Source organism: Haliotis rufescens, unplaced genomic scaffold (assembly GCF_023055435.1).
Source record: "Haliotis rufescens isolate VD_foot unplaced genomic scaffold, xgHalRufe1.0.p SCAF_71, whole genome shotgun sequence".
Taxonomy (NCBI): domain Eukaryota; kingdom Metazoa; phylum Mollusca; class Gastropoda; order Lepetellida; family Haliotidae; genus Haliotis; species Haliotis rufescens.
Genome location: NW_025964363.1, coordinates 1,823,532 through 1,834,310, shown reverse-complemented (window position 1 = coordinate 1,834,310; position 10,779 = coordinate 1,823,532). Strand labels below are relative to the sequence as shown.

The following is a 10,779-nucleotide window of genomic DNA, read 5'->3' as shown; positions in this document are numbered from 1 at the left end:
AAAGCTATCAGGCACATACTGAAGTGGTGCCTTTTGATATTTTGGGATTTTTCTAATTTTTATTTTTTTTCAATTGATATGGAATAAAGTTGGACATGGACTCAATTTGGGATGGGGTTTGTTTCCGGGGCAGAATTCGAAAACCATTCAGTGTATTTGATCGAAACTTGGCAAAGCTATCAGGCACATACTGAAGTGGTGCCTTTTGATATTTTGGGATTTTTCTAATTTTTATTTTTTTTCAATTTTTATGGAATGAAGTTGGACATGGACTCAATTTGGGATGGAGTTTGTTTCCGGGGCAGAATTCGAAAACCATTCAGTGTATTTGATCGAAACTTGGCAAATCTATCAGGCACATACTGAAGTGGTGCCTTTTGATATTAATTTTTTTTACAAATTTTTATTTTTTACAATTTTTATGGAAAGAAGTTGGACCTAGATTCCATTGGGGAACGGGTTTGTTTCCGCGCCAGAATTCGAAAACAATTCAGTGGGTAAACAATGTATGCTTCTTAAAGAACATTCAACTGTTGACTCATTACATACATAATTGCACATTTACTAGTGGTTACTTTAGAGACAGCTGCCGGGGGGATATGTCATCTTTATGATGACTCTTGTTATCTTTGCGTATCCCTCATTCGAGGTTGGAGTCCGTTTCTTTGGATGAGGTGAAACGTCACAGTACTAGCTTCTGGACCCATCGAGATCCGGCTAGGAGTGGTCTTTATCAACCCATGCTTTTCGTAAAAGGCAACAAACAGGATTCGGTGGTTGATGCATGTCTTCGTATCCCCATTGTGTAGATCAGTGCTCATGATGTCAATCACTGGTTTGTGTTGTCCAGACATGATTATTTACAGACCGCCACTGGTTAATACTGTTTTCACACACATAGACATAGCAGGGCTAAAAACCATTTTTATTTTTGCCAATGACAGCCATAGTCTGCTACCAATGTCTTTTCAGGTATCATTGTTGTTTTGATGGTTACAAGATCCCAGGCATAGTGTCACCAGGTGTTCAGGTCAAACACACTGGCATGACAAAATTGTTTTTGCTTTTGACAAAAAATATAAACATTCTTTCACATAATTTTTGGAAAAAATCTGAGAAATGTCAGGCAACTAACTGTTTATACTTTTTCTGTTTGGGCCTTGCTTTTATGACAGTGGATTCACATTATGATGAAATATAATCAGTTTGAGCAAGTCATGGTGTTTATTCATACAATTAGAACCTTGTGTACAGAGGACAGTGTTACTTCAGTTCATCCGGACCCGTGAAGATCCGGGGTAAAATAGATCTTCAGCAGCCCATGTTTGCCTTAACAGGCGTCTATGCTTGTCGTAAGAGGGGACTAACAGGATCGAATGGTCAGGCTTGCTGACTTGGTTGATGTATGTCATAGTATCGCAATTGTATAGATTAATGCCCATGATATCAATCACTGGATTGTGTGATCCAGACTTGATTATCTACAGACAGCCGTCATATAGGCGAAACATTGCTGAGTGTGCGTTAAACAAACAAATCAGTTCAGCTGAAACACTGAGTAGGGCTTAAGCATGTTGTATCGTGTGGGCACCGTCAGCTGATGACCGATCTCCTCCGTGATCTCCCCGGTGATGAAAATTCCTCCTGCCCGCTGTCTGCCCTCCACCGCTAGGCTCGTGAGCATAGGATTGAATATGACGGTCAAAAACCAAGCCAAATCAGTCCAAGATCATCAAGTCCGAATAGAGGAAGACATTTTTGTTACAGCAGGTATAAATGGTGCTTGTAACATGATCTGAGTTCTAGATGCCGAGACCTGATGACGGCAATCAGATGAAGTCAATTTTATAATTTGGATCAACTTACTACAGTGCTTGTACCACTTGGAGATGTGAGTGAGTGAGTGAGTATGGTTTTATGCCACTTTCAGCAATATTCCAGCAATATCACGGCGGGGTACACCAGAAATGTACATCACACATTGTACCCATGTGGGAATCGAACCCGAGCCTTAGGCGTGACAAGCGGATGCTTTAACCACTAGGCTACCCCACCGCTTCTTGATGTGCATCATAGAGTGGTAGTACAATATTCAATTTCAATAAATAATATGATGGCAATGGTCAGTATCAAATACAAAAGTACAGTGGTGATAGCAAAAGTCAGTGATAATAACATATGTTCACATGGTGGTGACTGTGGTCAAGCCTCCTAGATGGGCTAGGCAGGGAATCGGGGATGATGAGCAATCCTCACATGAAAGCTGGTTTCCGCAATGAAAATGCTTAAGAGATACGAAAACAGCATATTGTTCCCTTTTATCGTCTAACTAACTACTGGAAAGTTCCACATAGTTTCCACACATAGAACATTACAGAAATTTCAATATTGTTATACTATTACTGTCCACGGTAGTCCGCGGTATACCGAACTGGAGGATTGCACACCACACAAGCATCTAAATATAGTTACTTCCTGACGACTGGTCACTGTCCATACACAATGCAATGAGTGTCTATTGAATCTCTACAGAAACAATGTAACAATGTAACAATAATTGTTAAACAATAAAATACACCGCCATATAACATTCCCCATGGTTGTCAGGTATTCCTTGTTAACCAAATGGGTTCTGGGGACCCAGGCTACTGTTCAGCGTAACTGTCCAGACTGTGACTTCCGAGATATTGGTACAAAGATGTACGACTGTTTTGGAAGATTGGCAGCCACCTGTGACTGGGCTGGCTGATAGAAACAGCAAACAAGGTCCCTACTGGCTTGTCGGTTTGTGTGGCCGGAATGGATAACTGTCTGAGAACAGATTTTCAGATGAAATCTAGACGATTGTATTAGTTGGCATTTAAATGGCCAGATGGTATAGATAGTTCAGAAATTGTCAAACGATGAAGTCATGGCTTTGGATGGTTTGCAGACATCTTCAAATTGCTGACGTCATGGCTGGATGGTTTGCAGACACCTTCCATTGAAGACGTCATGGGCGGATGGTTTGCAGACATCTTCAAATTGATGACGTCATGGACGGATGGTTTGCAGACATCTTCAAAATGATGACGTCATGGCCGGATGGTTTGCAGGCACCTTCAGTTGATGACGTCATGGCCGGATGGTTTGCAGGCACCTTCAGTTGATGATGACATGGCTGGTTGGTTTGCAGGCACCCTTAATTGATGATGTCATGGCCGGTTGGTTTGCAGGCACCTTCAATTGATGACATCATGGCCGGTTGGTTTGCAGGCACCTTCAATTGATGACGTCATGGGCGGATGGTTTGCAGACAGCTTCAGATTGATGACATCATGGATGGATGGTTTGCAGACATCTTCAAAATGATGACGTCAAGGACAGATGGTTTGCAGGCACCTTCAATTGATGACGTCATGGCCGGATGGTTTGCAGGCACCTTCAATTGATGACGTCATGGCCGGTTGGTTTGCAGGCACCTTCAATTGATGACGTCATGGCCGGATGGTTTGCAGACATCTTCAAATTGATGACGTCATGGACAGATGGTTTGCAGACATCTTCAAAATGATGACGTCATGGCCGGATGGTTTGCAGGCACCTTCAATTGATGACGTCATGCCCGGATGGTTTGCAGGCACCTTCAGTTGATGATGTCATGGCTGGTTGGTTTGCAGGCACCTTTAATTGATGACGTCATGGCCGGTTGGTTTACAGGCACCTTTAATTGATGACGTCATGGCCGGTTGGTTTGCAGGCACCTTTAATTGATCACGTCATGGCCGGTTGGTTTGCAGGCACCTTCAGTTGATGACGTCATGGCCGGATGGTTTGCAGGCACCTTCAATTGATGAAGTCATGGCCGGTTGGTTTGCAGGCACCTTCAATTGATGATGTCATGGCCGGTTGGTTTGCAGGCACCTTCAATTGATGACGTCATGGCCTGATGGTTTGCAGGCACCTTCAATTGATGACGTCATGGCCGGTTGGTTTGCAGGCACCTTCAGTTGATGATGTCATGGCTGGTTGGTTTGCAGTCACCTTTAATTGATGACGTCATGGCCGGTTGGTTTGCAGGCACCTTCAATTGATGACGTCATGGCCTGATGGTTTGCAGGCACCTTCAATTGATGACGTCATGGCCTGATGGTTTGCAGGCACCTTCAATTGATGATGTCATGGCCTGATGGTTTGCAGGCACCTTCAATTGATGATGTCATGGCCTGATGGTATAGAAAGTTCTGACATTGTCAGATGATGATGTCATTGACTCATGGCCAGATGGTTTGTAGGCACCTTCAATTGATGATGTCATGGCTGGATGATTTTTCAGATGGTCCTCAGTGTTTCAGCACAATGCTGATGTAGGTAAAAAATGAACTCTTCAACCACTAGGCTACCCACCGCCCCCCACTCCAGTTAGAATAGGTCTACATCAACCTATGCTGATGGAAACAGGCTACTGAATGTATCCGGTTGTGAAGGTCAGTGACTAAGTTGATTCCTTGTCACCGTAACCCCTCAGCATTGACCATGGATTGTAGCTGGTCAAGACAATTATTTACTGGCCACCATCATATAGAGTGAATATTGTTGAGTGTGGTGTAAAACAACCCTCACCCCATCCCTGTAACCCGACAGAAACAGACACATGCTTGCACTCTTGTATTTATGATTAGTGTTAGCAGGGAACTAATCTCTTCAAGACTATAGAGTGGACAGTGTTGATTCCACGCTGTCTTGTACTATCGACCACAGGTTAGTCTGTCGTACGTTGGTTTGTTGTATGTTAGTCTGTCGTACATTGGTCTGTCATATGTTGGTCTGTCATATGTTGGTCTGTTGTACTTTCAGGAATGAGAATCTTTAGCGGATTCGTGGATTTCCTCGAATTTTAGTGACCACAAATTTGTTAAACATAAGCAAGCATCCCCCAAAATTATTGACCACGCTCCATTGCAAAGAAGTTTCAGCTGGAAAGGAAAATGTCCTGGAAAAGGTCTGCTGTACGTTGGTCTGTTGTACGTTGGTCTGTTGTACGTTGGTCTGTCACACGTTGGTCTGCTGTACGTTGGTCTGTCGTATGTTGGTCTGTCACACGTTGGTCTGTCGTACATTGGTCTGTCACACGTTGGTCTGTCACACGTTGGTCTGCTGTATGTTGGTCTGTCGTATGTTGGTCTGTCGTACGTTGGTCTGTCACACGTTGGTCTGTCACACGTTGGTCTGTCGTAGGTTTGTATGTCAAATGTTGGTCTGTTGTACGTTGGTCTGCTGTACGTTGGTCTGTCACACGTTGGTCTGTCGTATGTTTGTATGTCAAATGTTGGTCTGTTGTACGTTGGTCTGCTGTACGTTGGTCTGTCACACGTTGGTCTGTCACACGTTGGTCTGTTGTACGTTGGTCTGTCACATGTTGGTCTGTCATAGGTTTGTATGTCAAATGTTGGTCTGTTTTACGTTGGTCTGCTGTACTTTGGTGTGTCACACGTTGGTCTGTCGTACGTTGGTCTGTCGTACGTTGGTCTGTTGTACGTTGGTCTGCTGTACGTTGGTCTGTCACATGTTGGTCTGTCGTAGGTTTGTATGTCAAATGTTGGTCTGTTGTATGTTGGTCTGCTGTACGTTGGTCTGTCACACGTTGATCTGTCACACGTTGGTCTGTCGTACGTTGGTCTGTCGTAGGTTTGTATGTCAATGTTGGTCTGTTGTACGTTGGTCTGCTGTACGTTGGTCTGTCACACGTTGGTCTGTCACACGTTGGTCTGTCGCATGTTGGTCTGTCGTGTGTTGGTCTGTTGTAGGTTGGTCTGCTGTACGTTGGTCTGTCGCACGTTGGTCTGCCGCATGTTGGTCTGTCGTATGTTGGTTTGTTGTACATTGGTTTGTTGTATGTTGGTCTGTCATACCTTTGTTGTATGTTGGTCTGTCGTAGGTTGGTCTGTCATATGTTGGTTTGTCCTATGTTGGTCTGTTGTTGTTTGGTCTGTCGTAGGTTGGTCTGTCGTAGGTTGGTCTGTCATATGTTGGTCTGTCATACATTGGGCTGTCGTATGTTGATCTGTCGTACGATGGGCTGTCGTACGATGGTCTGTCGTACGTTGGTCTGGCGTATGTTGGTCCGTGGTATGTTTGTCTGTTGTAGGTTGGTCTGTTGTATGTTGGTCTGTGGTATGTTGGTCTGTGGTATGTTTGTATGTCGTATGTTGGTCTGTCGTATGTTGGTCTGTTGTAGGTTGGTCTGTCATAGGTTGGTCTGTGGTATGTTGGTCTGTGGTATGTTGGTTTGTCGTAGGTTGGTCTGTTGTATGTTGGTCTGTCGTAGGTTGGTCTGTCGTATGTCGGTCTGTCGTAGGTTGGTCTGTCGTAAGTTGGTTTGTGGTATGTTTGTCTGTCGTAGGTTGGTCTGTCGTAAGTTGGTTTGTGGTATGTTTGTCTGTCGTAGGTTGGTCTGTCGTAGGTTGGTCTGTCATAGGTTGGTCTGTCGTGAGGAGGAGGCCTTGTACAACTGGGGTATCAGTTTGTCTCATCTCTGTCTGAGTGTGATGAATCGTTCTATTGGATGTGATCAATTGTCGACTGGCTCTGCTGTCTCTGTATCAGATGGCCAAATTCTGCTGGCCTCCGTGATGGAGGAGGTACAGGCATCTGGAGTGGGACACCGTGTCACAAGCATTGATTCTGTGTGTAATGGTGCTGGGATGTTTGTTGACTGGAGTAATACCTGACAACATGGCCCTGATGACAGAACTAGATACTGGTTGTTGTTCCGTGGGCGAGGGTAGAATACTGTTATGACATAGGCACCAACAGGGGTTGAAAAATACCATTGCCAAACGCCCATACCAAGTGAGGTTTAGAATTTGGGTGAGTAATATACGTTTTCTAGCGTGCCCATGGATAAGTAGAGCTCACAAAATCAACAGGGTCAAGTTTCACGAGAATGTAATCATGTGATTATGTAACGATATTTGATTTGGTGGCCAAGAATGGCAATCTAATTTGCATACAGCTACACCTGTCAAACAATGGGATTAATACACTTTGATGTCAGGCAGGTCGTAGTAACACTTCCACATATTGCACATGCTTCTTTGAAATGGAATGACAGTTGACTACATTTCTTGGAATTAGTAATGCAAGGTAGATCTCGTGCCGAGTTTTGAAGCTTCATTGGGCCTAGCTTTGATTAAATATTTTGTTTGAATACACCAGTCACTGTTGAGGCTCACGTGCTGTCGATTGCGAAAACTTTGTTGACGCATAACAGTCAAACTACAACAAATATGTCTTTTAATGAGTCAAAGTATGGCATTTATGATATATATACATGATATATATACATGATATATATCCATTCTCTGTCAACTTATGTTCATTTCAAGGCGTCAATAGTGATAATCTGACTGTGGTTGCAATAAGTAACAGTAAGTTGTGCAGTCTACCAATACCTTTACACACAATTTCACCGAAATATATCTAAACAATATTGAATGAAATTTTAAATAGAATGAATAAAATATGCTGCAAACATTAGTTTTTTGTGATGGGGAAAAGAGTCAGTGTAAAACTTGAGTCTAAGAAAAATGTTCATTAATATTGGGAGCCATGCGTTACCGCACGCTATAGCCAAGTTAGCACTATATTGACACAACTTCTCGTGAGGACTATCTCTGCTGTAGGTCATTTGTCTCAAAGACAAGCAACAAGTTTTTGTGAGAATCCATCAGAGGCGAACCCGTGACCTTCGGATTGTTAGCCCGACTGCTAACCAACTGAGCTACGTCCAAACTGTGAAACTAAGTGCAAATTTACCAAGTCATGCCTACGCCATTACGGAACTGAATGAAAAGGGTCGACTAGGTGACGGACACTTACGAAGGTAACAGTGTCTTGTGGCATGGTGTCTTGTGACTTTCGTCTAAAGACACTTACCAGTGATCCCTTTGCCATGAGGCACTCTCGCCCCATTCCTTCATCTACAAGATGCCGAGTGGTGAGGAAGGAGCCGATATGGCACGAACTGAAACGGCTCCAGGTGTCAGGCATCAGACGTCAAACTCGCAGTTATGCATGAATAACATCGTATTTAATAATTCGTCGGGTGATTTTTGTGACAGAAAAGTGTGGTAGGGATCACTGTAAGGATAATGTGGATAATAGTAAGGAACGAGGGAGGCACAAGCATGGCTAGTGACGACACTTGGGTGAGTTCGCTTTTGAATGAGTACTGAATAAATGTAGTGGGTCAAGGTGGCTTGTGTGAATGTTCCCCCCCAGTTTCCAGTAGCCTAAACCATTGCATCCTTTTTTCTCGACGTTTTTGAGAGAAGGATATTAGGAGCCGCTATAGAATCTATAATAGCCACTAAACTGGTACCTAACCCTAATGATCGTAAAGGGGTGATTGATCGTAAAGGGGTGATTGATCGTAAAGGGGTGATTGATCGTAAAGGGGATCCAAGGGCTAATGATAGTGATCAGGGTAACCTACCCTGACACTGGCGACATTTGGGTGTGTTCAGCGCCAATATAATGTACCTAATAGACACGATTTCTGTGCATGATAATGAAAATGAATGAATCTAAAAAATAACATATGTATATTAGTTCCCATTTATAATCATTTTAGCCTCTTTAATTACAAAAAATATGAAATATAAAATATTTTGAAAATAAATGTGCTTTCATAAACTAGCACTTGTAACTTTACATTGCCGGTATCGCACATGTCCGATCATGTAGCAGCGGTCTATTTCAAGTTTCTTCGGCAGTGGGGACAAGTTTAAAAGAAAGGCGAAGAGGAATTCTGAAAATTCAAATGAATCTATATTGGCCAGGGATAAGAAGTATGACGAATGTAAACGAAAGCGAACATTCATCGCTGGCTGGAAAGACCAATTTCCTTGGGTTGTGTTTGATGACATGGCTGAAGTTCAAAGTACCAAAACATACAAGCTTGTAATCGAAAGAGAACTATTATTGATGGATGTTCAAATTTCAGAATTGAGTTTTTGAAAAGTCATGATACCTCAGATGTACATTTGGAGTGGGTGTCAAATGAGTGAGTGAGTTTGGTTTTACGCCGCTTTGAGCTATATTCCAGCAATATAACGGCGGGGGACACCAGAAATGGGCTTCACCCATTGTACCCATGTCTGGAATCAAACCCGGGTCCTCGGCGTGACGAGCGAACACTTTAACCACAAGGCCACCTGACCGCCCCGCGTGTCATATGAGAGAGATGCTCTTCGTGGGAGTACAGCAAGTACGAGGGGTGTTCATTAAAGATTTCCCCTAAACCACTTAGGGTTATCATATTTGGTTGAAATTTCACATGTGTAATGATACATGTATGTATGGGTTATGTCTGAATTTGCAGCACCAAACTATTCATCTTACCACTTTTACAGGTGTTATGATCGAGTAGGGTGTGACAATGGAGCCAGTAGAATACCGAGCAGTGATTAGGTTTTTATATTTGAAAGGTCGCACAACAAAAGAAACTTTCGATGAAATGAAAGCAACTTATGGGGAAGATGCCCCATCATATGACGTTGTTAAACACTGGCATCGCCAGTTCAAGTGTGGTCGGACATCTGTGGAAACAGCTGCCATTCCTGGTCGCCCCCATTCAGCCAGTGATGAGGACACTATCCATCAAGTGGAGACCGCCATTTTGGCAGACCGACGTATAACTGTTCGCAAGTTAGCACAAGATGTCAAGTTCAGTGTAGGGTCTGTGGAAAAAATCATCCATGACAATTTGAACATGCATAAGGTGTCTGCACGATGGATTCCCAGGTTGCTCACACCTTTCCAAAAGCAGGAAGGAGTCAATTGCTCAAAGGATCTTTTGGACATGTGCCCCCCCAAAAAGGCAAACTTTTTTGACAGACTTATCACACAGGATGAAACATGGGTCCATCACTATGATCCTGAGACTAAAGTTCAGTCGATGCAATGGCAGCATGTGGAGTCACCACCCCCAAAGAAGGCACGTGTCCAACCCTCTGCAGGCAAGGTCATGCTCACGGTGTTTTGGGACCAGCACGGAGTAGTGATGATGGATTTCTTGGCAAAGAGAACCACAATTACATGAGCTTATTATACTTCACTGCTGCGGAAATTGCGGGACGCTGTCAAGCTTAAGAGGTGTGGCATGCTGACCAAGGGTGTCCGTCTCCTGCAAGACAATGCTCCAGTTAACAACTCTCATGTTGCCCAGACAGAAGCGCGGTCCTGTGGCTATGAAATCCTTCCACATCCTCCTTACTCTCCTGACCTTGCACCATCTGACTTCCACCTCTTTCCAACCATGAAGTCATTTTTGAAGGGAAAACGTTTCACAGATGATGAAACACTGATTTCTGAAGTCAAGTCCTGGTTTGAGACGCAAAATGAGGGCTTTTACAAGCGAGGACTCCATAGTTGCATAAGACGATGGGAGAAGTGTGTAACTCTTGGTGGTTCCTATGTGGAGAAAGACTAATACCTATGCCAAGTTTCATTCCACTAAGTCCATCGGAAGTGGGTCAGGGGAAATCTTTAATGAACACCCCTCGTACGAACCATGTGTTGATTAGACTCACTGTGTCTGTACTGAACATCATATGTGGAGTAAATAAACTTTTATTACAGAAATCCTTGGAGGACAGGTGTATCTCTGATTCTCAGTTCTGTAGTACTAACATTTTACTGAATTTAGTTACATGTTAAAATAGGGCAAGTAAGAATGTTGGTCATATTTGCCCTTTGTCAAGTAACATTTTTATAAATGTTCACCCCCTGAATGTA

The 10,779-nt window shown here is 43.4% G+C and overlaps 2 protein-coding genes across 2 annotated transcripts; both read right to left on the bottom strand.

Moving 5' to 3' along the window:
- Positions 1-1,537: 1,537 nt before the first annotated feature.
- LOC125376726 (salivary glue protein Sgs-3-like) lies at positions 1,538-5,831 on the bottom strand. Its single transcript, XM_048388448.1, has 3 exons — positions 5,740-5,831; positions 4,993-5,388; positions 1,538-1,673 (listed from the first exon to the last, which is right to left on the bottom strand). The coding sequence occupies exons 1-3, from the start codon at positions 5,829-5,831 to the stop codon at positions 1,538-1,540; spliced, it is 624 nt and encodes a 207-aa protein (XP_048244405.1).
- Positions 5,832-5,943: 112 nt separating this feature from the next.
- LOC125376725 (proline-rich protein 1-like) lies at positions 5,944-7,961 on the bottom strand. The gene is made up of 2 exons (XM_048388447.1): positions 7,918-7,961; positions 5,944-6,490 (listed from the first exon to the last, which is right to left on the bottom strand). Exons 1-2 carry the CDS (start codon positions 7,959-7,961, stop codon positions 5,944-5,946), a joined length of 591 nt encoding a protein of 196 aa, XP_048244404.1.
- Between the last annotated feature and the right edge of the window lie 2,818 nt (positions 7,962-10,779).

Coding starts and splice junctions, on each gene's coding strand:
- LOC125376726 (XM_048388448.1), bottom strand. CDS start 5,831: ATGCGGCAGACCAACGTGCGACAGACCAACGTACAGCAGACCAACCTA. Junction 5,389..5,739: donor AACATGCGACAGACCAACGT/GTGACAGACCAA, acceptor AACATGTGACAG/ACCAACGTACAACAGACCAA. Junction 1,674..4,992: donor CCAACGTACAACAGACCAAC/GTACAGCAGACC, acceptor TATGCTCACGAG/CCTAGCGGTGGAGGGCAGAC.
- LOC125376725 (XM_048388447.1), bottom strand. CDS start 7,961: ATGAAGGAATGGGGCGAGAGTGCCTCATGGCAAAGGGATCACTG. Junction 6,491..7,917: donor TCATGGCAAAGGGATCACTG/GTAAGTGTCTTT, acceptor CTGATACCCCAG/TTGTACAAGGCCTCCTCCTC.